Genomic DNA, 22,685 nt, shown 5'->3' with positions numbered 1-22,685 from the left:
GGACTTATACGGGTCGAGCTTATAAGCCATAGTCTTAAATGATTTTGAAAAATTCTATCCCAACCCTACCCAATAACGGATTGAGTTGGACCGGCCACATAAGCTAAGTCCGTTTTGACGGCTCTAATTGTATAATATGACTAATTTGATAGAACAAAACAAATCATGATACAAAATTTTACGCCTTATACAACATAAATTTAAATTAGTTTGGGACTCAAGTTAAATGCCGATTCAATATAATAGAAGTTGCTTTGGTGAAGTACAATTTTTTTTCTTTTTATCATAATGTTTTTGCAGGTGAAGTAGGTAGTTTTTTCTCTTTTTTTTGGCTTTGTGTTGAAGCTTGCATTTCATCCATGTGATTATGAAAGGGACAAATTAAGACAAAATCATGTGGTGTTAAACCTATAGATTATATATTAATCCAAAAATATGTCCTCTCAATAAGATAATGGTATATAATTAATTTTTGAATATTTTTTCTTCTCTCTTCTTTTTATTTTATTTGGGTTTTATATTTTAACTACTTACCTTTTTGACTATATGACAATTCATTTGGTGAGTTCCGTACATATAAGGAATCTACTACAACTCTACAAGCATGAAGTCGTTGTGAAAATGATGCCAAAATCTTAGTGTATTCTTTTAATCAATATTCGCCAATTCGATATCCTTTTTTAAATTCGATAGCAAATTTGAATCTAAATAATTTTAAAATTTATAATTTTCAGATGATGATGTGCAAATTTACCGCAACTTTGATGATCGGTGCGTTTGGTTGCTTCAACTTACAAGTAATCAAATTTATATGTTTCAAAACTTCGTAAATGTATACAATACGCAATTATATGATATTCTACAAAATTTATTGCTTTTGTTCAAACTTGTTGAATCACATAACCTATTTGTTGACAAAATTTAATCTGTCAAATGATGCATGCTTACATTTCTTATCATAAGAGCAAGATAATAATTAATTATAGTCATTTTTTTCTTCTTAAAAAAAGTAAAAAATAAAAAACCAAAACTACATCATGTTGATTATTGATAAGGTGAAATCACAGTTACTTGACAAAAGAAGTTGCTCGAATGGTAAGCATCTTTTACCTCCAACTGATTTCGAGTCATCACCATGGGAACAAAAGGGGAAGGCTCGTAGGGAGGGGTAGAAATTTTTATATATATATATATATATTTTAAAAAATTTATTTTTACAATGAAAAACTTACATAAATATACTATGATAAAAAAATATTTACCATTTATAGCAATAACATTTTTTTTTCACTTGACCACTTTTAATTCATTTATAATACTAGTTTAATGCATATTACAAAGATAAATTTATTATTCAAATATAATACAAGTTTTAATGATGGATAATACATTTATCACACATTTTAATACACTTATAATACAATGTGACAGTTTTTTACCGAACAAACATAATATATTTCAAAAAAATTTATAATTCAAATATATTGCATACATAATTCACTTTTAATACATATTAAATATTTATCACAATATTGCTATAAATAGTAATAAATAAAAAATATCGTTAAAATCAATAATTATTTTTAAAAATATATTAATTCATATAATTTTTCCTTTAAAATTGGACTTTAGCATTTGCTAGCCTTTATAATTTGAAGATGGGCCTGGACTGTTAAAGGTTAGGCTCAATCTAAGTTGGACTTTAGTATTTGCTAGGCCTTGTAATTTCATTTTGTGGCCCATGAAATCTAGAAAATGAATACGGTCCAATAAATAAATACTTCACTTATTCAACTATTTTCTTATTACAATTCGATAAATATATAAATATAATAAATAAGTTCCCCTTTTAATTTACTATACATTTCATTCTTTAATTCTATCACAAATAATTCGTGAATAAGGTCCGGATTCACCTATCGCCAACATCTGATTTTAATTTCTTTATTGGAGATAGAGAATATTTGATTCTTCGTAAGTTTTTTTAAAATAGTAGAAATAAATATGTATTTTTTCAAAATATAGAGGTAGAAAGAATCAAGAGAAGTGATTATATAAGATATGATATGGCACAAAACTTCAGTATACGAAAGATACAACTCTAAATTGAAATCTATGGATATCGAAGATTAAGATAGAAGAAGATTAGTAGCTATTCCAGCTCTAAAGATTATAAAAGTTAGAAATCCTTAAGCCTCACCATATTCTAAAAATTTATTATTATTGTTGTTAATAAATTGTAATTTCATGAAAAGGGGGAAGAATATTAGAACAGTTCGATTTTTTTAAAAAAAATATTTGCTAAATTGTACTTTCATGAAAAGGGGGAAGAATATTAGAACAGTTCAACTATTTATTTAAAAAAATTCCTTCATTTTTTCAAAGGTTAATTTTGAGAGTAATGATAATGTCTGTAATGAAGGTTACAAAATGGAACATATTTCAGAACAATGTCCTTTAATTACTCTTCATCACACTGATATGTTGGAGAATGTTCTTAATTTCACCAACTCCTATGCTCTCCAAAATTATTAGGAAATTTTAGGCAAATTCAATAATGTTAAAAGAGCTAATCACATTATATTTTGTGTTGTTGAAATTATAATTTTTGCTGAAATTCAGGTACGTCTCAAAACTTTCGAACATCGCATTATGATTTCAGACACTTCTTAATTTCGCAATAAAGTAATGTATCTGAGAATAAGAGAGAGTAGAAATCTTGTAACTTTCTCAAATTAAAATAAATTGTGTATTTAGATGTTTTTTTTTCCAAATTATAATCATATACTAGGAAAAAAAAACATGGATGAAGATTAACTTTTTCTTTTCCAAAAAATTAATTTGAAAAGAAAGGTCACAATTTAATTTTAATTTTTAATGAAATGTCACATTTGATTTGAAACTGAAGCAAACAAACAAAACTCTGGCTGTTGTATGAGGGCAAGGGAAATCTCTTTCTTTCATACAAAATTTGTTTTTATTTAAATAAACATTTGTTTTTTGAAATTGAGACTCTAGCTAGATTAGACTAAATTAATTATTTTTATTAGGATAAGTTGTTTTTTTCCTTTTTCTTCTGAATCAACAAAAAAGTTCAATAATTTATTAGAATAAAAAATGACAGACTGTAATTGTTAATTACTTCAAATATTAATTTGTATGTCCTACCATCAAGTTAGACTGTAGACTTTAAAACCAAATTTAGTTTCTTGATTTAAGCAAATCAAACAAGAATATGGACGCCAGCCTATTAGTTTGAAATCAAACGAGTAAATTTACAGCTAAAAGTTGATTGGCATTTTTGACTTCTAAAATTAAAAGGCTTGTATAGCCTTACGTGGTGGTGTACAGGATGGATGAGGTTGTTTTTTTCTTAATAAAAAATTTTATATTCGAATTTTAGATATGAAAATATTCTTGATGAAATCAGACAAGTTGTACTTGTCTTATATTTGTAAAAGTCTTCTACTGTTGCTTCGGGTTAGATGCCCGATTACTGTCTTGGAGTGATTTCTCGTCTTGTATTTTATTTCTTTGCATGTTTTAATATTTATGCTTCTTGTGTTAGGCTTCCGCTTGGTAGTCCGTTGCTACTCATTGGGTGTGAAATCAAAAAAGAAAAATCAGCTAGGCAACAATGTGGATGCTCATATTTTTAACTTTTTTTTTTCGATATAATTTTTCAACGAAAGAGATTTAATTCTATAAAGGCAACTATTTATAATTTTAAAATTCGTTTAAGTCACCCATACCATTTGATAATAAGAATAAAGAAAATTGAAGCATTGAACTCTCCCCTATTTTATCTTATGTCCAAATTGGAACACCCCAACAAGAGAGGTTGGATCTCCCCTTTCCCAAGGCACCATCTCCCCTTTTATAATTCACTTTTCAATTGCCAGTTTGGTACGATAAAAGTCATTTTTCATGAAAAACATTTCCATCAACCTATGTGCGGAAGCCATTTTCTTCATAACTTTTCAAAATATTTTACTAGCTTCAACAAACACTGAAGACGTTATTATTATCACTCAAAAATTTCATCAAAATGTGAACGAGCTAACACAGATATGAAGAAAATGGACATAATAAGAAGTGGATAAAGTAAGTAAAAAATCAAGTCAGTGTTACCTGCTATGGTGACTTTGAAGCAAAAAGAAAGTCTTGAAGTTTGCTAATGCCTCCCAGCTCACATACATATATATACTCATCATGAAGAAGAGAACAAAAATCTATCTATATAGCTTTCTATCTCTTTCAATGGCGCCAATCAAGCTCTAACATAAAACCCCACCTCATATAATACAAAACATTAATATGGCTAACTTCATTAAACCAAAATCCTCCAACTCTTGATTCCAACATTTAGTACTAGTGTTTTGTTTAGGATGAAGAATATGATACCTGCTTGTTTTAATATTCCTCATAATTCTGAGGATTCAGAAACAACTTCTGAATCTCCTCCTCCTTCACAAGTGCCTCAAAATCTTGTTACATGTATTTACCAAGCTCAGATTTGTGGTTCACCTGTTTATCTTACACTCACTTGGTCCAAGAACCTGTTTTCACATTCTTTGTTAGTTCATGCACCTGATCTTTTCTCCATCACCATTCCACTCCACCAATCGTCTTTCGCCATATTCAAGGCACGGCCAGGATCAAAATCAGTGCATCCGGTCCAATTACATGACCGTAAGAAGATGAAGGTCCATTGGGACTTCACACGCGCCAAGTTCAATCAAAACTCGGCAGAGCCTGAGGGGTGTTTTTACATTGCAATTACCTGCAATGCAAGACTGGAGTTTTTCCTTGGTGATATGTTGACGGAATTGACGGGACAGGCCAGGCTGGTATCAGGATGTTGCACGGGAGACCTGACTTTGTTGTCGAGGAGAGAACATGTGTTTGGACGGAGGCGTTATACTACACGGGCTCGGATTATGGGGGTTAAACATGAATTTGTGATAGAATGTGCGGGTGGAGTGTTGAAAGTGAAAGTGGATGGGAAAACAAGTCTTGTAGTGAAAAGAATAGGTTGGAAATTTAGGGGCAATGAAAGAATTTTAGTTGGTCAAGTAGAGGTAACCTTTTTCTGGGATGTCTTCAATTGGGTAAATAAAAACTGTGACAATCATAAATTTAGGCATGGACATGAACATGGTGTTTTTGTGTTCCAAGTAGGTGATGGTGGTGTTTGGCCAGAAATGGGTGGCGCCGAGAAGAAATTGATGAGGAAAAGTTTGTCGGCAACAGCTGGAACGATGTCGACACCACTGTCTGTCTCTTTGTCGCCGTCGCCATCGTGCTCTAGTGTGTTGCAGTGGGCAGAGGAGAACAGTGAATGTGGAAGGAGTTCATGGTCATCTATAAGGTCATATGGGAGTAATGAGGGATTTTCTTTGTTATTGTATGCATGGAGGAAGGATTAATGAATATTAATTTGATTTTTTTTGGTTCAGTTATTCAGATTATTTGTGAGTATTAAATTGTAATAACAGAAACCTGTAATTTTGTTAGTTCCTGTAATTGATATTTTTTTGGTTCAGTTACTCAGATTAGTTATGATTTTCCCCTATTTTTGCTCCTGGAATTGAGTTGGTTCTTACCAAGTCACTTGGAACAGTTTCTGTGGAACTACCACTGACAAATTCAAGAACAATGACTATGAAAGAGCAGCCATTGTTGGAGAAGAAACGAGGCGATAACTACAACCACAAAGTGCAAGTGGAGCGAGACAGAAGTTAAGTGTTTATACGTTCCATGTGAAAAGCGTGGCTGGATGCGAGGATGTTAGGAGATATCTAAGATTGTTTCAGGATCAAATTCACACAGACAAAGCATGATTGCAATAGTTTATCAAAGTAACAATGGTATCATTACACAAGGAAAGTATCAATGGAGGACTGAAGAATTCCAGAATCATGCAGGTGGAAAAGCTATTGCAATTGCCTTTGAAGGGTCATCGAGATCTCGATCCGGAGGCAAGAATGATGCAAGTCAAATTTACATAATAAAGATATAGTGAAATGAGTAATTACGATAAATAGATGTCAAGAGAAATCACTTCACCTATTTATTACCTATATAACTGTGTATCCAACTCAAGCTGTGCGTAAACTGTAAGAGCCTAAGAGGTAGATCTAAGATCAGAGTATACATGCTGTAATTGAAGCTCAAATAGAAACATCTGATTTTTCACGAGTCTTCTATAAAGAATATCAGCTAAAGAACATTTTTCTCTGTAGAATTTCACTCACCAGAGCTCCTCAAACCAGGCGTAAAAATCTGGCCAACGGCTTCAAGAGCAGAAATGTTCCAGCTCTCAACATGCTTAACAATCTGTTTGGAGATAGGGAATATCAATGACGGTTGTTCTAATTTTTGAATTGTAGAGATAAAATCTTTTCTACTTACTTTGAGTTGTTCATCCAGATCATAGACCGTTTTCCCATCAACAGAGATGAGAGGCTGCCATGGAAGTTTGAGGGATGTTCTACAAGTCAGATGTAAAATCAGCATGGGAATAGTCGAAAGAATCTAAGACAACTCTGGTATTCATTTACATCCAAAAATATTTCACTTATCAGGATCAACTATGCATAATTGAGAGAAACAAACGTCAAATGCTTTGAACGAGGGAGCAGTTAATACAATCGGGTAAACAACATTCGTGTTTAAGCTAACAAATTTTGCAAGTAAAACCAAGTACCTCAGTTTCCAGTATGCCACAATGACCCCTGCATTAGAATCATTACCCTGTACATCAGTCAGATAGGCATTAAGCAAAAAGTTCCTGAATTGAAAGGAAGATTGAATATTGTAAATGCACTAAATAAATAACATATCACTATAATTATCAAAAATGCTTGGAAACATTTGAATGACTATGTTACAACTGACAAGTATTACCGAAAAAGTAACTTCATCATAATCATTTAAGAATGAATGTATTTTGATGCCCTCATAGTGTTTTTCTTGTGGAATTGGAATCATCATCCAGACCGTCCGTATTCTCCTACTTTTGGAGTGGATAATTGAACTGAGGATAATGTCAAAGATATGTTTGGCAGTTTAACATACAAGATAAGTAGTACAATACCAACCCAAAAAAAGATTCAAGGCTAAATCTACCCACAGTGCAGTTTGTTTTAATGAGCCTTCACATTCTGAACCATGCTACCACAATTTGTTCCTAGGTCCAAATTTGTAGACCTTGTTAACAACTAAACTAGGAAAGATCCCATTTCATATGGAAAAGTCAAAATACTACATAAAAAAATATAAGTAGATTCTACTTTGCGTACACTCTACCCTACTCACACCCCACTTGTGGGATTTCACTGGGTATGTTGTTGTTACTCTGGCAGTTTGAGAAATACTTGATAAGGATTTTATTAGTAGATTCAGCACCACAGGAGAACTGCACACAAATACTGATGGGTGATTTGAAAAATATTGAAGTAGCAAGATCTTACTTGGGCTTAAAGCAATAATTGTAATGTGTGTCCTCCAATTTGTCAGTCACCACATTTACAATCCTATTTCAAGCATGAGAATTATGAGCAAAATAGTCTGTCTCATTATGACTGGAGCTACCATCAAACTCCAGACAGTGTTATGGGTTTCCAGATAATCTGGCTTATAAAGGCCACTGCTATGGAGGTCTTGGTGGAAAGAAATTCCTGGAGTATTCATTCGTAAGAAGTTGTTGATTATTGATTAATACATGCCGTTACATTCTAAATTTAGTTATTTAATTGCATCGAGTTAGCCACTACTATCCTTCATCTGTATGGTAGATAACTTAGCTATCCTTTAAGTAGAAAATTCTTATGCTTAATAACATAGCTAAAAATGTTTCCATCTATTGATGATCAGTAAATAGACTTCACTTTATTGATGTAACTAAGAAAGAAGAAGAGTTGATTGCAAATTTACTTGCAATCTCCAACAACAGAATCAGAATAATCACTTTGGTAAGTGATCCCTTTCATATCACATATCTGAATGACAAGTAAAAAGTTCGAGTTGTGTGATCCCAATGAAATAAATATCAAAGCACAACCAGTTCTATCAGCCAACTCTCAAGTTAAGAGACTTTAGAGTAATCTTCTCTCCAAATTTTCTCCCTGAAGAGGACAGAATTGAAACAGATCAGATTACTGACACACTTCATATCTCCTTCAAGGGGCAAGAACTAATGAAAAGAACAAAACACTTCCCACTGAGCATTCAGTGAATGTTCGTCTTCTTTTGGATTTGTTTTCTTTCATCTTTTTATTCTTTAATACTATTTATTAACTTGCAGTACATACCTTCTCAATCTTTTCTAATTTGATTGATGGACTATCAAAAAACGGTACCAGCAATTGCAAGTTGCGGGAATACAAGTCCCTTCCTGGATGACACAATCATAAAATAAGGTGAATTATTTTTTGTTTGTTGTTAAATTAAGTTAATTTCTAGCTTTGGAAGATTGATAATTCTCGTAGTTTATTCATCTAATGGAGCATACTACTACTAAGCTAGTCTGGAAACTGAAATAGATGGTACTGACACTAGCAACAGATGCAGGATAAAAGAGGCAAATACAAGTGATATTACAAAGCAAACCGGAAAAGAAGCCGGCATTTACACTCAATGCACAAGTAGCACAGATAGATGATAATATCAGATGTCACATAAGTAGATTGTCTGGCCATGTCATGTGCCACCTCCAAATGCAAAGATCAGTATGTATAATACAGTTCTTCAAAGATGAATTGAAAATCAAACTTACTAGTGAAAAAAAGGGGTTTATTAAAGGTTATCTATGACACTATGTGAAGGAATCGAGAAGCCTTATACTTTTTTAAGAATTCTTCAAGACTTAGTGCGATACGGGACATAAAATGTGGAATTTCTTATGCTGCTGCCATAACGGTGATACATATATCAAATAATGTGCCATCCGATATAGAAATTAATTCCTCTTACCACGGAATTTTATAGTTGGATCTTCAAAGACACAGTCTTCTGCATAAATTCCACTGGTGAAGAGGCCTAAATTGAATGAAAGCTCTAAATTAGTGAAAGACCAATTTATCTTTAACCACATTAACAGGCTTAAACTTTACCTGACACATTATTCACAATAAGAAAAAAGAAAACTTTGTCATCCAAGTATTGAAAGATTTCACATAGTAAAAGCAAAGAAAAATTTGTGGACACTGTGAAGTATAAGATAATAAAATTATAAATCAGTTTGACAACTCCAAAAAAAAAAGAAAATCCTGCTACAAACATTTTACATGGAAGACTTCAATCAAACAAACTCTCTGTTAAGTTTTTTCAGTCTTCACTCAAGTGCATGTTTATGTTTCAACTTACATGTTGGCTTCAGAAGTGCAGATATTTAGGAAGTATATACTTCTTCCATTTCAAATTTTGTCTTACTTTCATTTTCAATCCGTTTAAAAAAAAATATCCTTTTCCTCTTTCTGACTACTCTTTAACCCTAACTTACCACATGACATATTTAAAATCAGAAGATTAAAACCCATTTGAATACATTTACGTATCTTCAGTTAAGAAACAGAACACTCAAAACTCCGTGCCAAGTCAAAATCAAACAAACAAATTAAAACAGATAGAGTACTAATTATTAAGAGATGAACAATACTACCTGTAACAAAATAAGCCTTCTCATAATCTAACTTGATAATCTTGAGGACATCTTCTACATTATAAACCAAAGGCTCTCCACCCCCTTCATCATCAGATATCCCCAATCTTGCAAACATTACAATAATATTTAGAAAAAGCAAAAATGAAATCTTGAAAATAAAAATACCCCCAATTCAAGAAAATGCAAAACCTGTTTGTTGTTGATGAAGAGAGGAGTCTGAGTAGTTCAGTGACACCACTGACTGCAATTTTCAACAACTTGGGTGTTTGGGTTTTCACCTTCTGATTATTGGGTGCAGGGGAGCAGCAGTAATAACCACCTTGCAATTTCTGATAAGAGAAAAAAAAAAACAAGAATTGAACTGAGAAAGCAAAGATTTTTATTTTTATTTTCAAGAAATGGCAATTTTACATTTTTTTGATAAACAATTTTACCTTATTGATGAGTGTCTGTGAAAGGCTACTATAGCAACACATACCCGCCATTTTTCTTTGCCTAATTTCTGGTTTCATATACCCCATAGTTTTTGGGATATATATGATTTAGCATTATTTTTATCTTATTTTGTATTTGTATGTGGCAAGTTATTTTTATACAAAAAGTGTAATAAAGTAATTTCATAAAGTGTCTTTATTCGAACACTTCGATAATTATATTAAAATGTGAAAAATAAATCACAATCATAATATCCCAAAACTATGGGGTATATGAAAAACATATGATGCAATGGCCAGAGTTGTTCTCTTACTAATCAAGAAACGGTGATTCTGAATCCTCAAATAAAATTTTCTTTTTTGTAAATTTAATATACATTCAGATTAGTTAGATTTCAAGATAGAGAGTATGTTTGGTAGATAGAAAAATATTTTTTTATTTTTAATTAAATTAAAAATTTTAAAATATATTTTTATTTATTAATTAAACATAAAAAGATAAATAAAAAATTTACTTATTTTTAATAAAAAATATTTTCATTCGTACCACGAGCACCCAAAATATCGAGACACATAACGTGTCATCAATAAATGGGAGTGCCTAATTTTTTTTGTTANCCACGAACACCCAAAATATCGAGACACATAACGTGTCATCAATAAATGGGAGTGCCTAATTTTTTTTGTTAATTTGGTGCGTAAGCGCAGTATATATATGAGTAAGTGGTAGTGGCGGTAACACAGCAGCATTGGCTTTGTCAGTGGTCTCATCCATTAACCAACCGCACAATCACTTCACTACAAAACAAACCCAATTCTATTCTACTACAATTAAGTAAGAATTTCTCTAGGCCAGTTATGGTATCTTGTAATCTTTAGATACCCTTTCTTCTTCTTTTGTCTTTCGTTCTTGTTAACCCATTTTCTTGATATTTAACAAGAAAAGTTTCTTCTTTTTTTTTTCCTACCCACATAATTGGGTAGAGAACAATTCCCATGGCTACTTCTTCAGCTTATCTTTCTTGTCCTGCAACTTCTGCTACTGGAAAGAAACATGTTTTCCCAAATGGGTCACCTGGATTCTTGGTTTTTGGTGGTACCCGTTTGTCCAATCGGTTAGTGACCCGAAAGTCGGTTATTCGGGCTGATTTGGACTCTATGGTTTCTGATATGAGTACCAATGGTAAAGTTTTATCTACTTTCCTATTTTGTGTGTTAGTAAGGATTCTTGGATTGTAATTTGAGATATTGAACTGAGTTGTGAAAGGGTATTATGTAATTTTTTTCCTGTGTGTATATTTTTGGTGGGAAGTTGTATTGGGTTTTTGATTTTGTTGTCTAATTTTGGTGGAAGATGAGATTTTTTTTAAGGGTATTAAGACACATACATTGAGGTTAATATGTGCTTTGATGGATGCTTTGCATATTAGCTGTTTGTTTCTTTTAGAAAATTGGTTGTCGAGTGTTTCTTGATTGCACATATTTGCTTACTTTTTGAGCCTTGCCTTTAAAGTTGGATCATTTGACTTAGGGGGTGGTATTTAAACTATGTTTTGAATTCAGAAGTGCCAGTGGAAGATAGGATTTTTAAGGTTTTGATGGATTCTTTTCTATCAAAGATTTTTTTGTCTAAAAGGAATAATGACAAAACTAGGGCTTCTTGCATTTCATGTCTAGATTTTCTTTGCAAGGACTACTGCCAATGCATCACATCCAAACCACTAATCGAATAAAAGAGTAAGCAGCCATAGGTTAGAGGAATGGGGATTCTTATAATCTTTTTGCTCCAAATAGTTTCAGACTGAATTTAGTTACAAAAACATGGTTGTTTGCGGTGGGGGTAAGGGGAGAGGGTGGGGCAAAAATGATTGAAATACGAAATTGTGAGAAGCATGATCTCATTCGCTTTTGTCTACTTGTTTTCTCAAGATCAGTCTAGGACTGGATATGTCAAGAATATCAGGATTTATTTTTGGTTCCTTTAGCTATTATAGCTTTATAGGCAATATGGGAAATCAAAAGAACTTCACAATCATTTCAATCTTCTCTCTTTAGACACCTGAAATATATACTTCTTGTGTAACTTAAAGATAACCTAGACGTTGTACCAAAATATTGAAAAAGAAGTATCTAAATGAGGTGAAATAGAAGTTGTGTATAGTGCCATGAAATCAGGAGGTACAATTTCTGTTTTATAAGTCAGAACTGCTGCTTAACCAGAATTTCAACTTGCAGCTCCAAAAGGGCTATTTCCACCTGAGCCTGAACATTATCGGGGGCCAAAGCTGAAAGTAGCTATTATTGGAGCTGGGCTTGCAGGCATGTCGACTGCTGTGGAGCTCTTGGATCAAGGACATGAGGTTCAGAAGCCTAACATCCCTTTCAAGAAGTGCTATAATCAATTCACTCGAAAACAAAACAAAAAATAGAAAAAAAATGAACAAGAAAAATTTGACTTTTATCTTTGTGTTTTTCCCTGTGACCTGGAATACATCATGTCTTCTACTTTTTCTCAGGTGGATATATACGAATCAAGGACTTTTATTGGTGGGAAAGTGGGTTCTTTTGTTGATAGACGTGGGAACCACATTGAAATGGGACTGCACGTGTTCTTTGGTTGTTATAATAATCTGTTCCGTCTGTTGAAAAAGGTGCACGAAGCTCACCATTCATAGTTATATAGTATATCAACTTACTGAGTGGTTGAGCATGCAATAGAACTGCATTTTTGCTCACTGATAGTTAAAGTTCATTTCCAATATTTTAGAGTAAGGTTTATTGTGAGTATTCTGACAGTAGAAATGCCTAAGATTAACCTTCATTTAATAGCAGGACATGGAATATTGAAGTGCCAAGGATTCTTGATAGTTTTTTTGGTTTCCTGTTGATGTTTTGTCAGTTAAGTAATTCTATTTATTTTTTCCTGGTTGATGTAGGTGGGTGCTGAAAAAAATCTGCTAGTGAAGGAGCATACTCACACATTTGTAAATAAAGGGGGTGAAATAGGGGGTATGATTTTATATGTGATACAAAATCTTTCATCTAGGAAAACTTTAAAATGCTTTCACAAATGACTCCTGGAGGAGCATGCCTTCCAATATATTACAGTTAATATGGTCTGTTATATTTATACTTCGTGGTCTATACCTCAATGCAGAACTTGATTTCCGCTTTCCAGTTGGAGCACCCTTACATGGAATTAATGCATTTCTGTCTACTAATCAGTTAAAGGTTACATGCTAATGCCCTCTTCGTACTTTGATTTTTCAATTCATGTTATATCTTATACTGAGGAGTAAGGTTGCCTTTGAAATTTGACTTTTGTGCTGCTGCTCATACTTGTGGGTGAAATCTGTTAGTATATCATTTCTTCCGTAGGAAATTAGCATACATCTAGTAATACTCTTCCTTCTTCTTCTTAACTTAAAGAGGAAGGATGAAGACTAAAAATTCAGAAGTCTAAATTTGGTTCTGGTAGGAGGAGAGAGGCAGGATGTAAGTGTAAGGTGCAGCATGACATTTTCAGGATTGCTGTTTGGCAGTAAATTTAAAGCAGACCAAGAGGTTAAGTTGCTGAATAGGCAATACATTTTCTTGAAATGATAGTATTATTAACAAGCACAATACTAAGAAAGTACTGCAATACGTATCAAAAGGCGAAAGATTGCACTATGAAGGCCACCTTTAATATATCAATGTATAATATGTGCTTATTTTGTATGTCATCTTATGTAGTTAAAAGGTTCGGGAATAATGAGGTATTTCTTGTTTGAACTTAAGGACAGAGAACTTGGTAGATTGCAAGCATATAACAACATCACTGTACCAAGAAGAAGTGGGAATATGAGATTATCTATCTTTAATGTGGCATTGCTAGGTTAGTTACTGTTAAGGTCACACTGGGGATAACGCCTTATGGAGAGGGGTTACCACTTTATGTGGCGGCTACATATGGTATGCAATGGTATTTGCTTGAAAAAGTTCTCTTTTCCACCTTTGTTCTTAAGTAATTGCAAGTATTGTTTCTGAATATATGTATTTGCATGTAAAACTATAAAGAGCAGTGGCCTAATCCAATCATGGTAGGAGAGATTGTTGGTGGGGAAAGGTATAAAGAGAGGGTCAGAACACTTTGAGGTGACAATTGACAGGCGAACCCGAGAGGAGCAACTTCTTTTTTTCTCTTTTGAGTTTTTCCCCCATAAATAAACAGAGATATGTGATGTCTTTTATGTGTTGCTGTTGTTAGAAACCCCGATCATATTATATGTGATTGACGTTAACGTGTTCCTCCCTTTAAATGGCAGATTTATGATAAAGCTAGAAATGCTGTAGCTCTTGCCCTTAGTCCAGTGGTGCGGGCTTTAGTTGATCCGGATGGTGCATTACAGCAGATACGCGATCTAGATAATGTAAGGGTTATTTCCTTCTTTTTTTTCCTTCTTGTTTACAAGTCAGATAGTCTGTTTCTGTCCTCTCCCCACTACTTGTTCCTTATATTATGTAATGTCTGTTTCAGGTAAGCTTTTCTGAGTGGTTTCTGTCTAAAGGTGGGACGCGTGCTAGCATCCAAAGGATGTGGGATCCTGTTGCATATGCTCTTGGATTCATTGACTGTGATAACATGAGTGCTCGGTGTATGCTCACTATATTTGCATTATTTGCCACAAAAACAGAGGCTTCCCTATTACGCATGCTTAAAGGTTCTCCTGACGTTTATTTGAGTGGTCCAATTAAGAAGTACATCATGGACAAAGGGGGCAGGTAAGACCAAATATAGAAACAGCTGTGCACTGTGAATTAGCAGATTTAGACCTTGAATTGTCTCTTTTTTGTGAACTAGCAGATTTAGGCCTTAAATTTTCTCTTGAATGAACTAGCTATACTCAACTTAAAATCCATTCTCTGTCCACAGGTTCCATCTGAGGTGGGGATGCAGAGAGGTACTCTATGAGACATCCTCTGATGGAAGCATGTATGTTAGTGGGCTTGCCATGTCAAAGGTAAGAGTTTTCTTTCATCAAGTTTATTGCTTTTGAATAGAATATCTTTCAATAGGTTCAAATGTTTTTATGCATATATGAGTACCTCGTGCTGCTTTACAAGCCTCTATGTGTTAATCAACTGCTATCGCGTCAATGTACAGGCCACTCAGAAGAAAATTGTAAAAGCTGATGCCTATGTGGCTGGTTGGTAATCAACTATATGACTGGACATGTATTTTCCCTCATTTCCTCCTTTCCAAGAGCATGAAAACTGAAACTGTTTTGGGTGAATACCTAATTGCAGCATGTGATGTCCCTGGAATTAAAAGATTGGTTCCTCAGAAGTGGAGGGAATTGGAATTCTTTGACAACATTTACAAATTGGTCGGAGTGCCTGTTGTTACTGTACAACTACGATACAATGGCTGGGTTACAGAGTTGCAGGACTTGGAGCGTTCGAGGTGATACATTTGTGGCTCAGAAGCAACTATTTTTCTCAACATGAAATTTTAATATGATGAAAGAAATACTAAATCTGTGTGTTGGATAACAAATCTCTCTGTAATTCAGGCAATTGAAGCGCGCTGCAGGTTTGGACAATCTTCTCTATACACCAGATGCAGATTTCTCTTGCTTTGCAGATCTTGCATTGGCATCTCCAGATGATTACTACATTGAGGGACAAGGCTCATTGCTTCAGTAAGGAATTATCTTCTTATCTTTAATATCAGATAACTTGTTCAGCAACTCATTATATTTAAATCTTCTGGTTATTTTTTTTGTTCCTCTCTGATGTATTCTCCTCTATCTTGGTGCCTCCAGATGTGTCCTTACACCTGGTGACCCTTACATGCCTCTATCAAATGATGAAATCATTAAAAGAGTTACAAAGCAGGTAATATAGCTTCTTATATGAGCCTCTTTTTTTTATTTTCTGGAAAACCTTGGTATCCACATGTTCTTATAAGTGTTAGTGGATGATATAAGGTAACAAATTTTGCCAGGGAAAACGCTATTTTATGTTGCTGGACAGAGATCGTCCAAACTACATATTGTCAATTACATTCTTAAGCTGAAGCATAAATCAAATGAAACCATGATTTTACTTGACAGGAAACAATATATAGGGATAGAGATAGAGAATTATTTTTTGAGTAACTGAGTATCCGCAAGGGCTAGTGGCACACAATTTGTAACACTGTGGATAATGGGTCAACCCCTATATCCTTCTCCACTTATATACAATGTTTTCTGCCGTGACAGGGTTTGAATACGTGACATGCGCCTAAACCACACATCACAAGTTGTGCCCTTTCCACTAGTCCAAAGCCCTAGGGGCGAGATAGATATAATTGACTCAATACCGTTTCATCTTTGAATTTCCTATACCGATAAAAGAATGGAAGTACTCTCTGAAAAAGATAAAAAGGTAATATGTGACCTTGCTGTTTGAAAATCCAAGTAAATGCAACTTAGAAGCACATGTTATAGAGTCTTAATAGTTCTTTGTTGACATAATTCGTTCAGATGAACTAATCAACAGAGACACGGTCACAGACCAAAACTAAAAATGGAAGCACTCAGTGGATCTGAGTTAAGCTATGCAGAAGCAAATGACCAGGTAGGATATGTTATTGCAGAAGCAAATTCATCCGAGGAACTTAAACTTCAAAACAAACTTAATAATGGGAAGCAAATGTCAATTATTTTCTAGTAGTATTTGGGTTTTAAATTTGTGCCACTATTGTGCTCGAGGGATTTCAAAATACATGACACTGCCAATAAATTGTAGCTCGATGGAACCTATGAGAGTCTATTACAAAATGCATGGATTCGACTCCGAGTACCCCTCCCCACCTGCTACTCCCCACAAAAAAAAAAAACATGAAGCTTTGCATCTTCAAGGAATTTCAACTATGTAAAGACACGGTGATGAATTAATCTATCAAAATTGGATTCTTTGGATGTCATGCACGCGTTGTGTTTTCTAAAGAGAAGCATCCCGGATTAGAATTTCGCATCCCTGAAAGTTAGTATTATATTTCAAAGAAACATTGCCGATTACTTTAGAACCTATGGGTGGTCTTGGCAGCCTAGACTTCCTCCTTCCACCCACCCCCCACCCCCACCCCGAGAAAGGGAACAGATGGTTAAAGAAAAGAGAACTATGGTAGAGATTTTCAACATTTGTCTGGCCGTATTAGAAAAAACCATCACTGGATAACTGATATAGCGTGTAGGCTTTAGTCTAGTGGTAAGAGTGCATCACATGATATGTAGGACTATGCGCATGTAGTGGATTCAAAATCTACTTTAGACAAAAGAAATTGGTATTCAAGTGGAAAGAGGCAGAGAGACGGACTAATTTTCTCCTTGGTTCCAAATTATACTCCACTTGTCCTTGCGAGTTTCTTTGGTTATCAGAAAAAAATGTAGCATTTGATTGACTGCATAAGATGAAATATTTGTCACAAATAATATTTGCATTAAGTTGAATGTAAATCAATGTTTAATTTTATGGGGTTTAGAACATTTAGTGAGAATGAGTGTATTAGCAGTATGAGGATTAAGCTATTTAACGACAAAAGTGACCTCTGAGGAATTGTTCTTTCTTATAATACTTGCATACTAGTCTTTATCAAAATAAATAAATAAATAAATAAATAATACTTGCATACTAGTATTTGAATCAAGTGGCTCCTTAATGTGTAAGATATTTTGGTATCAGGTTTTGGCATTATTTCCTTCTTCCCAAGGTCTTGAGGTTACCTGGTCATCAGTTGTGAAGATAGGACAATCTTTATATCGTGAAGGACCTGGTAAAGACCCATTCAGACCTGATCAGAAGACGCCAGTGGAAAATTTCTTTCTTGCTGGCTCATATACAAAACAGGTACCCTGCTTTTATCCTAAATTCTTACTATTTAGATACCGTGTATTAAACATGTGATGCTTCTACTCGAGGAAAAGAGATATCACTGTGTTCATGTCATAAAGTGAATCAACCTCAAAAGGTTTATTGGGCAAGTTTAATTTCTGTTTGGCCAACATTAACCCGAAAAAATGAAGTTGATGGCTGAAAATTGAATTACGTCTATGGAAGTGTGTATTCTTTATGAGATAGTTATGCATTGATAGAATCCAAATCTGATTGAAATGATCTCTGATCTGAGAAAGTATTATTACAAGAAACTTCCAGATATTGCACTGTTGTAAGGAAGAGATCATATGTAACTAATGACAGTTTAGAGGCTTTGAAATTTTAAAATAGTTGATTAGGACCTTTGTACAGGATGACAGAATGACAACGAATAGTACGAATTTCTTATATGAATGTTAACAATGAGCTGCAGCCAAGTATGCAATACAACCTGTGATATTTCGTTTCACAGGGATACATCAGAATGCTGATATTTTCAACTAGACTGGTGTTCTTGTGGTTGTTAAAGTTTCATTTGTTTTCTTCAGGACTACATCGATAGCATGGAAGGGGCAACTCTTTCAGGTAGGCAAGCTTCTGCATACATATGTAATGTTGGAGAGCAGCTGATGGCGTTGCGTAAAAAGATCACTGCTGCTGAGTTGAATGACATCTCTAAAGGTGTGTCCCTATCTGATGAGTTGAGTCTTGTCTGATGACAGACTGCAAATCATCCAAATACAACTCAGTTAGGCATCGCACAAGGAAGAATCCTTCTAATTTTTGAGTCCACAAGATGGAAATCAAAAGGTTTAAACATGTTGTATGTATGTAATTTTAGTATATCTTCATAGTGATGTATGTATCTATTCTGTCACAAAATCCAGATTAGTGAAATGTATCTTATTGCTACTTCATCAATCATTGAGAAGAACTTTGTCACACATAAGCTTTTAATAATGTTAACCTTAATTCAGACCAAGTTTAGGGCATGTTTGGATGGGCTTGTGAAAAATAACTTATAAGTCAGCTAAAAGTCACAAGTAGATGGTATCCTATTTTGACTTATTTTAAAACTTTTTTGGCCTAGAAGTGGGTGACTAAAGTACTTTATAACCTTTCCAAAACTAAAAAACTACTTAACCTAAAAATAAGTATACATGCAAATAGATTAACAATTTGGTAGGAATATTTGACAGATAATTTAACTGTGACGGAAATATGGAAAACCATTACATAGTATAAGGTTAAAGAAGAAAAGTTTATTTATATCCCTGACTCCAATTAAATCATTGCAACTCATAATATCCACAGGAGAGTTAAAAGTAAAGTTCAAAAAGTAGCAGTATTACATATATCATAGCAACCATGGACTCCTAACATGCAGGTTCATAGTAGAAAACAAAACAAAACAAAAAAACGAACATATATACTGCCATTACAATATTTGCATCAAGCTGAAGAAGGCCATTTCCTTGATAGAGTGCTCATATATCTTAGTCGTGAATATCTTGAAGATACGCATATGCCACCATTCGATCTGTACACCTTACTAGTTTGTCTGCATAGACACAAAGGGAAAAGAAATGAAAAAGGGAAAGATCTCAGACAACAACATAGTGTAGTACGTAAGGTAAGTTCAACAAACACATATGAAGAAAAGTTTTTGTTGACTTGTTTGATCTGAAAGATCAACTAATTAAGCTGGCTATGTCTAATGTTTTCTAACCTCAAAAAACTTCATCGACTATCACATAATGCACAAACTTCTCAGCTCCATAACTATGTTTCAAAGGACACATTTTGCTGACATTGCAAATTTGCAATTCACTAAGGCAATTACAACACATGGGGGCAATATTATATTGCAGATTAACCACACAACATAACATACTTCACATCTCATTTTACAGACCAAAAAAGTTACTGCAGTACTACATGTACAAGTTTGATGGATTACGCATCTAGCTTGTCCACACAAAGCTAATAACTTATTTCAGAGAAACCATTAGCAACTGACACTGTAGTAATGCAATCAGCAAGCAACAAGCTAGACAATCATATGAAACAAACAAACTACAAGAAGTAAAATAAAACATATTTTTTGTAGAAATAGCAATCTCCCACCACCATATAGACATGTTCATTTTGAAGATTACATAGGAACAACAAAGGCTACAAATAAACATAGCTGTTAAATAACACCACTTGCTTGTTTTTTAACGAAAGAAATCAACCTGAGTACATCCACATACCAAAATAGTACCCCGTCATATCATATCTCAATTCTCATCTTTCACTTATTCTTCTCGTCTTCGAAATAACAAGATTATCTATCTTAAAGATAACATTAGAAAAACTCTGCACAGATTGCCCTTACTTCCGGGGTCCTCTTAATTTTTTCCCCTAATACTCATTTAATGAAAAGTTGTGTGCCAAAGTACATTTATGTATGACCTAATTTTGTTCAGCATGGACTTTTGTTTCGTCTGGCATTAGTTCTATAGAAATTAAGTCATCCGGCATAAATGGTGTTGTGTCTAATTCGCTTGACATAAGTCTAGAAAACTTTTGCCTCCATCGACATAAGTTCTATAGGGACTAAGTTATGCTTCTTATGACATAACACTAAACTTATGCATCTATCTGCATAAGTTTTGTAGGAGCTAAGTTATGTCTTTTTACAGCATATATAACTTGTGGGTTCTGAAATAAACCTATGCTCCTATAGGCATAAGAATTAAGCGGCAAAACTTGTTATGCATTTAAAAAGCATGACTTATATCATATTATGATACAAATATATAAACTTGCACCGCCAATTGATTTTATTTTATTTTTGCCTGGTGATGGATATTTCGACCACTCTTTTTGTTAGTTATAGAACAAAATTTAAAGACCACATTCTATTCATGCTTATGACTGTTAAAAATAACCAAGTTTGGGGACAAAAGCTTCCATTTAATTAAATAATAGTAGTATCTCTTTACTCCTGGCATAGTAGTTGTTCTTGAATATAATACTAGTAGTACTATTTTAAGCACACTTATTATAATATTGTACTCATATTATTTTAAAATATTCCTTCATTAGCTTGAAATCCATGCAAAAGTTAGTTTAGTTAAGCATTGCACTCACTGGGATTAATCAGTTCTCCTTCTCCTTATCAATGGCAGCATTGGCAGCAGCATGATCCTCATCCAGGAACAAATCCCACTGTCCTTCCCACTTGATAAAGAACTCTGTATCTTCAAAATATTTCACTCTATGCACATCCCCAGCTGGAGTAAACAAGTAATCCCCAATACCCAAATCATATTTCTCCCCTTTACTCAAATTCCAAACCCTTTTACTACCTTTCAACACCACAAGATCATGCCCGAATGTATGATGATGCGCCGGCTCGACGCTCCCTGCAGTGAAACGCACAAATGCTGAAGTAGGACTCTCCCTCACTATAGAAATTGAACCACCAGGCATTATATCCACAGCATTGAACTCTCTGAACATCACCAATGAACAAAGATGGCAATCATTAGAGGATTCCACTGGTTTAGGAGTACCGATTTTGTTCATTTCGTGGATTGAATTTTCTAAAAATTGGTCGATCTCGTCGGGCCATGGGTTAGATCCAGAAGCGGGGCAAGGAGACTTAAACGGTGTTTCTAGAAACGTCTTCAGAACGTCGGAAGCTACCTCCGGCGTGGTATTCATACCGGAAACAGCCAGAACGTTGCAATTATTGATGGAACGAGCATTTCGGGCTTCATCCGTGTTAAGACACGTGGCGGCATAGACACCGGGGAACTTGTTAGCGAAAATAGCGACTCCAACGCCGGTACCACATGCGAGGAGTCCTCGAGTTTCAACGGCGGGGTCATCAGCGGCTTTACTAACTCGGCGGCCGATTTCTTCGCCGACAGAGTAGTATTTGTCGGTTCCGAGGTCTTCAACTTGGATGTTTAGAGCACGGAGTTGAGAGACTAAGACGTCTTTGAGGTTGCAGCCGAAGGAATCGGCGCCGGTGATGATTCTCAAGGGTCGTTTAGTGGATTGTTGAGCCATGATATGAGATTTGCGAGAAGATTATTTAACTCACTATTCAGTATTCACTTACTGTGACTTCTACATGAATTATGGATTCTCATTTTGTAACAGATTTTTTTTTTTTGGCTATTATCAATACCAATGCGTTAATAATAATAAAGAAAAAAACTTGTTATAAAAGTATATCATTTAGAGTTGATATACCTTTGTTATAAAAGTGGCTTATATATACTTGTATTTGCAAACAAATAACTCATATATATCCTTTTTCTCTAACAGAAATGAAAAAAAAAATATTATTAATCTAAATTTTTATTTTTTTAAGAAAATATAATCCCATGTGATTAAATTTAATCCTCATCAAACATAATTTTTTTTGACTTTTTTTTGTTTCAATGATTAATTTATAATTATTATTTTGATAATCAAATTTGTTTATGTTTCACTAATATTCTTGTAAAACTTATTGTAGATGACCAAATTTTTTCTTCACGAAATTAAATTACAATACACACAAAAAAATAGTTTAAATTTTTTTTCTTTAAACTAAGAAATGAAAAAAAAAACAAAATAAAAATAAGAAACTCAAATAATTATAATAAAAGAAGTCAAAAAATAATTTATGATAAAGC

General features: G+C 33.9%; 4 protein-coding genes across 6 annotated transcripts; 2 read left to right on the top strand and 2 right to left on the bottom strand.

Moving 5' to 3' along the window:
- Positions 1-4,109: 4,109 nt before the first annotated feature.
- Positions 4,110-10,303, bottom strand: LOC107025973. The gene is given in 9 exon segments (XM_015226825.2): positions 4,110-6,339; positions 6,415-6,493; positions 6,710-6,756; positions 8,316-8,398; positions 8,977-9,042; positions 9,665-9,771; positions 9,857-9,996; positions 10,102-10,200; positions 10,202-10,303. Coding segments are annotated over 9 exon segments (798 nt in total). The 5' UTR covers positions 10,289-10,303; the 3' UTR covers positions 4,110-6,249.
- On the top strand, positions 4,398-5,429 carry LOC107025909. The gene has a single exon (XM_015226716.2). It carries the CDS (start codon positions 4,398-4,400, stop codon positions 5,427-5,429), a length of 1,032 nt encoding a protein of 343 aa, XP_015082202.2.
- Positions 10,304-10,799: 496 nt separating the features above from the next.
- LOC107003189 (zeta-carotene desaturase, chloroplastic/chromoplastic) lies at positions 10,800-18,930 on the top strand. Of its 3 annotated transcripts, none has more exons than XR_003578178.1 (14): positions 10,800-11,284; positions 12,337-12,461; positions 12,618-12,752; positions 13,038-13,110; positions 13,259-13,332; positions 14,409-14,513; positions 14,621-14,865; positions 15,017-15,104; positions 15,248-15,290; positions 15,391-15,547; positions 15,657-15,785; positions 15,909-15,981; positions 16,350-16,515; positions 16,614-16,996. XR_003578178.1 is itself a non-coding variant. In XM_015201475.1 (14 exons), the coding sequence occupies exons 1-14, from the start codon at positions 11,098-11,100 to the stop codon at positions 18,720-18,722; spliced, it is 1,767 nt and encodes a 588-aa protein (XP_015056961.1). In that variant the 5' UTR covers positions 10,800-11,097; the 3' UTR covers positions 18,723-18,930. The 3 variants fall into 3 exon arrangements, 2 of the variants coding, with proteins under 2 accessions (XP_015056961.1, XP_027772711.1); XM_015201475.1 differs by lacking the exons at positions 16,350-16,515; positions 16,614-16,996 and adding exons at positions 17,815-17,979; positions 18,555-18,930; XM_027916910.1 differs by having other exon boundaries at positions 16,350-16,996.
- Positions 18,931-19,253: 323 nt separating this feature from the next.
- Positions 19,254-22,184, bottom strand: LOC107003179 (DNA damage-repair/toleration protein DRT102). Its single transcript, XM_015201464.2, has 2 exons — positions 21,145-22,184; positions 19,254-19,567 (listed from the first exon to the last, which is right to left on the bottom strand). The coding sequence occupies exon 1, from the start codon at positions 22,069-22,071 to the stop codon at positions 21,154-21,156; it is 918 nt and encodes a 305-aa protein (XP_015056950.1). The 5' UTR covers positions 22,072-22,184; the 3' UTR covers positions 19,254-19,567; positions 21,145-21,153.
- Between the last annotated feature and the right edge of the window lie 501 nt (positions 22,185-22,685).

The sequence above is a fragment of the Solanum pennellii genome, chromosome 1 (genome assembly GCF_001406875.1).
Source record: "Solanum pennellii chromosome 1, SPENNV200".
In the NCBI taxonomy this organism is placed as follows: Eukaryota; Viridiplantae; Streptophyta; class Magnoliopsida; order Solanales; family Solanaceae; genus Solanum; species Solanum pennellii.
Note: the sequence above shows the minus strand (reverse complement) of the source record. Positions and strands in the feature narration are given on the sequence as shown.